Source organism: Portunus trituberculatus, chromosome 8, assembly GCF_017591435.1.
Source record: "Portunus trituberculatus isolate SZX2019 chromosome 8, ASM1759143v1, whole genome shotgun sequence".
Taxonomy (NCBI): Eukaryota; Metazoa; Arthropoda; class Malacostraca; order Decapoda; family Portunidae; genus Portunus; species Portunus trituberculatus.
Genome location: NC_059262.1, coordinates 6,475,001 through 6,480,000, shown reverse-complemented (window position 1 = coordinate 6,480,000; position 5,000 = coordinate 6,475,001). Strand labels below are relative to the sequence as shown.

The 5,000-nt window shown below is 44.4% G+C and overlaps 1 protein-coding gene across 4 annotated transcripts in view; it reads right to left on the bottom strand.

Annotated features, from left to right (window-relative positions):
* Positions 1-5,000, bottom strand: part of LOC123501110 (glutamate receptor ionotropic, NMDA 2B-like) — a 69,326-nt gene that overhangs the window by 37,169 nt on the left and 27,157 nt on the right. For all 4 annotated transcript variants that reach the window (XM_045249698.1, XM_045249696.1, XM_045249695.1 and 1 more), the window contains exons 9-12: positions 4,490-4,605; positions 3,787-3,928; positions 3,081-3,276; positions 1,751-1,860 (exon numbers count right to left, since the gene is read on the bottom strand). In XM_045249698.1, coding sequence (XP_045105633.1) covers positions 1,751-1,860; positions 3,081-3,276; positions 3,787-3,928; positions 4,490-4,605 — 564 coding nt within the window. The remainder of the gene's footprint in view (positions 1-1,750; positions 1,861-3,080; positions 3,277-3,786; positions 3,929-4,489; positions 4,606-5,000) is intronic.

Below are 5,000 nucleotides of genomic sequence, written 5' to 3'. Positions count from 1 at the left end.
AGGGGAGGCCAGAGAGGGGAAAAGAGGGGAGAAAAGAGAGAGGACAGGAGAGGGGAGACATTATTTTATGCTTAATGAGTGGAGGTCGCCAGGGAAGAGAAATATGCGCTCTGAGTGGCCAGGAACACAAAATATGCGCTGTGAGTGGCCAGGAAGACAAAATATACGCTCTGAGTGGCTAGGAAGACAAAATATACGCTCTGAGTGGCCAGAAAGGCAAAATATGCGCTCTGAGTGGCCCGAAGACAAAATATACGCTCTGAGTGGCCAGAAAGACAAAATATGCGCTCTGAGTGGCCAGGAAGACAAAATATACGCTCTGAGTGGCCAGAAAGACAAAATATGCGCTCTGAGTGGCCAGGAAGACAAAATATACGCTCTGAGTGGCCAGGAAGATAAAATATGCATACTGAGTGGTCCTGAATGGTCTGTGAAGGTTGAATATGCTTGGTTAGTGGCCTGAGGAGATAATTATGCGTCTTGCAGGGCCTCGACATGCAAATTAACTGGCAAGAAAGCTCCGTTATGCTTAGTGAGTGGATGTGAGAGTGACATTATCCTCGCTGAGTGGTTCTTCCTTCACTTCTACGCTCGGTAAGTGGCCGCCAGGGAGAGGGAATGCTTGGTGAGTGGCGCCAAGTTAAGAAATTATTCCCTCTGAGTGGCCGTGAGTCAAGGGGTTATGCTTCAGGTGGGGCCCGCTCTCGGCACGCCCATTATGCATGTTCCAGGGCCCCCACGTGAAGGTTATTCTTACTGAGTGGCCTGTTGAGGGTGCGGCATTATGCATGTTTAGTGGCCTTCATTACTGCGGGGGTGGGAGAGAGGGGAAAAAGACGGGAAAAGAGGGGAAAAGGGGAGGAAGAGGGGAAACGACAGACGAAATGAGTGGAAAGAGGAGAAGAGGGGAAAAAGTTGGAATTAATGGAAAAAGAGGGGAAAAGGATAGAAAAAGGGGAAAAGAGACAAAAAGAGGGGAAAAGAGGGGAAAAGGATAGAAAAGGGGAAAAGAGAGACAAAAAGAGGGAAAAGGGTAAGAGAGGGAAAAAGAGACAAAAGAGGGGAAATGAGACAAAAAAGAGGGGAAAGGGGAAAACAGAAGAAAAGTAGAAAAGAGGGAAAACAAGGGGAAATAAAGAGAAAAAGAAGTCAAGAGGGGAAGAAGATGGGAAAAGAGAGAAAAACAAGGGGAAAGGAGGGGAAAGAGTAAGGAAACAGGAGAAAAGGGGAAAATCGGGGTAGAAGAGGGGAAAACCAGAGGAAAAGAGGAAAAAAGTAAGAAATGAAAGAAAATTGAGAGGAAATAGAAGAGAGAGAGAGAGAGAGAGAGAGAGAGAGAGAGAGAGAGAGAGAGAGAGAGAAAATCGAGGAGGAGAAATGAGAGAGGAGAGAGAGAGAGAGAGAGAGAGAGAGAGAGAGAGAGAGAGAGAGAGAGAGAGAGAGAGAGAGAGTGTGAATCGAAGGAGGAGAAAATGAGAGAGATAGAGATAGAGAGAGAGAGAGAGAGAGAGAGAGAGAGAGAGAGAGAGAGAGAGAGAGAGAGAGAGAGAGAGAGAGAGAGAGAGAGAGAGAGAGAGAGAGAGAGAGAGAGAGAGAGAGAGAGAGAGAGAGAGAGAGAGAGAGAGAGAGAGAAAGAAAGAAAGAAAGAAAAAAAATGAAATAATGAGAAGAAAATTGAAACACACACACGCACACACAAACACCCTTTCCCCTCCCTTCCCTCAGTTTCCCCTCACATAGACACACCTACCCTCATATTGTACCCTCCCGGACTCAGCCACTCAAACAGGAAGATGGTCAAAGCAGCCACTTGGATCGCCACAAACGCCACCAACATCCATGAGGCAGTGTCGAAGGGCTCTGAGGGGAAAAGTGAGGGGAAAATGGTCAGTGAGGGAAATTTTTGGGACTTTTTAAGAATATTTGTGGTGTTTTTAAGGTGTTTTGTTGGGTTTTTAAGTTTTTTTGTGGTTCTGAGGGGAAAAGTGAGGGGAAATGGTCAATGAGGGGAGATTTCAGGGTTCTGAGAGAAGATTTTGGGGTTCTGAGGGGAAGTTGTGGTGTTTTTGGGTGTTTTGTTGGGTTTTTTGGTGTTCTGAGGGGAAAAGTGAGGGGAAATGGTCAGTGAGGGGAAATTCTGCGGCTTCTGAGGTAAATTTATGGTGTTTTTAGGGTGTTTTGTAGTTTTTTATTTTTGTGGTTCTGAGGGGAAAAGTGAGGAGAAATGGCCAGTGAGGGGAAATTTTCGGGGTTCTGAGGGGAAGTTTGGGGTTCTGAGGGGAAGTTGTGGTTTTTTATGGGTTTTGTTGGGTTTTCATGTTATTTTGATGCTCTGAGGGGAAAAGTGAGGGGAAATAGTCAGTGAAGGGAAATTTTCGGGGTTCTGAGGGAAGATTTGGGGATTTTCAAAGTAAATTGTGGTGTTTTCAAGTGATTTTGTACAATTTTGGAGTATTTTGTAGTTGTGAGGGGAAAAGTGAGGGGAAATTTGTGGATTCTGAGGGGAATTTATGTTTTTGTAAGGGGTTTTGTTTGGTTTTCATTTTTTGTATGGTTCTGAGGGGATATTTTGTGGTTCTGAGGGGAAAAACGAGGGGAAATGGTCAGTGAGGGGAAATTCTGTGGTTTCTGAGGAAATTTGGTGATTCTGAGGGGAAATTACCGGGCTTTGAGGGGAATTTGCGGGTTTTCCTGGGGTTTTGTGGTTCTGAGGGGAAAATTTTGAAATAAGGGGAAATCTTGGAGTTCTGAGGGGAGGTTTTGGAGTTCTGAGGGGAAACTGTAAGGGGAAATTGTGAGGGGAAATAATATGTCCGTGTTTTGTGAAGTGAGTGTGTGTGAATTCTCTCTCTCTCTCTCTCTCTCTCTCTCTCTCTCTCTCTCTCTCTCTCCTCCTCTTCCCCTCTCCCAACAGCTCACCAGGGAGTGCTGAGAGGGGAGAGTAATGTCCCTCTCCCTAATCTCCCCTCTTCCTCCATCTTTCCCCTCCCTTTCCCTCCGTACTCTCTCTCTATCTATCTATCTATCTCTCTACCCTTCTTTCCTCACCCATCGAAGCAATTCCCAGCACTCAAACTTACCTAGAAACGCAGTGGGAGAGATAATTCCAGTCCTCTTGGCCACGACTATAGCGATGCCAGACTCCAGGAAGGGCACAGTGAAATCCACCACGCTCTCCCTCTCCTTGTTGATCTTCAGGCTGGTTAGTGCCATCTCTGCGCCCTCAGTGTCGCGTCGCAGTAGCTCACCTATTAGTCCGTTCCAGCGGTGGTCCCTCTGTGAGTGGGTAGTGGAAGTGGTAGTTGGTAGGGTGTGTTGGTGTGTGGTTATTGGTGGTGAAGTAAGTAAGAGAGGTAGAAAGAAGGGTTCGTGATTAAAGGGAGTGGTTGTTGTGGTGGTGGTGGTGGTGGTTAGTGGAAGTAAAATATCTCTTTTTTTTCTCTCTTTCTTTCTCTCTCTCTCTCTCTCTCTTTCTGGGAAGTGATGAGGAGAGAGAGAGAGAGAGAGAGAGAGAGAGAGAGAGAGAGAGAGAGAGAGAGAGAGAGAGAGAGAGAGAGAGAGAGAGAGAGAGAGAGAGAGAGAGTAGTAGTAGTAGTAGTAGTAGAACACACACACACACACACACACACACACACACACACACAAAAAAAAAAAAATAAAAAAAAAAAACTCTCTCTCTCTCTCTCTCTCTCTCTCTCTCTCTCTCTCTCTCTCTCTCTCTCTCTCTCTCTCTCTCTCTCTCTCTCTCTCTCTCTCTCTCTCTCTCTCTCTCTCTCTCTCACTTACATCCATAGTTCCCCACTTCCCGTCGTCCACTCTGACCAGGTCGTAAGTGAAGCCGAGATCGGTGGCAAATTTCTCAAGGAGGTCAATGCAGAACCCGGAGCAGCACATTGTTTTGGCAGCGCTGGTAACGTTCTCGCTCTCCCTAAGGCGTGTTGGAACCAGTTATATGGGATTAGATTCTGTTATAGAGGGTTGGATTCTGTTATAGAGGGTTCGATTCTGTTATAGAGGATTGGATTGTTTTATAGAGGGTTTGAGTGTTTTATAAAAGGTTAGAGTGTTTTAGAAGAGGATTAGGTTAGTTTTAAATGATTGAGGGGTTTTGCTCTCCCTAACCGAAAATTGAAAAAGAGGGGAAAAATGAGGGGAAATTTTCTGAAAGTGAGGGGACACATCCTTACATTTCCCTTTTGATCAAACACAAGTAAAAAAAAATAAAAAGAAGGGAAAGATGAGGGGAAAAAGGGAAAAAATTATGAAAGTGAGGGGAAAAATATCCTTACATTTCCTCTTCGATCAAACACAACTAGAGATAAACGAAAAAAAATAGAAAAGAGGGGAAAAAGAGGGGAAAATTGAGGGGAAACATGCTTACATTTCCTCCTCGGTCAAACACAACAACAAAAAAACGAGAAAAAAATAGAAAAGAAGGAAAAAAGAGGGGAAAAAGAGGGGAAAATTAAGTGAGGGGAAACATGCTTACATTTCCTCCTTTGTCCTTGGCACTTTACATGGCACGCCGCTGTTTGAGGCACACTGCTGAGTCACGGGGTCAGCCGGGGCCAGGGAAATATACGGCGGCTCCTCCAGGAAAACAATCTGAGGGGAAACGAGGGGAAAAGAGGGGAAAAATAAAGAAAATGTAATATAAATGGGGAAATTAAGGGAAGGATGTGTTAAATAAAGGGAAATAAGGATAGAGTCAGGAAAAGAATTGGGAATCTGAGGGGAAATGAGGGAAAAAGAGGGGAAAATTAATGAAAATGTAAAATAAGTGGGGAAATTAAGGGGAAGATGTGTTAAATTAAGGGAAATAAGGATGGAGAAAGGAAGAGTCTGGAATCTGAGGGGAAATGAGGAGAAATGAGGGAAAAGAGGGGAAAAAATTAAAAAATATAAAATAAATGAGAAAATAAAGGAGAGTTTGTGTTAAAATAATTAAATAAAGGGAAATAAAGATGGAGATAAGAAGAGTCTGGAATCTGAGGGGAAAA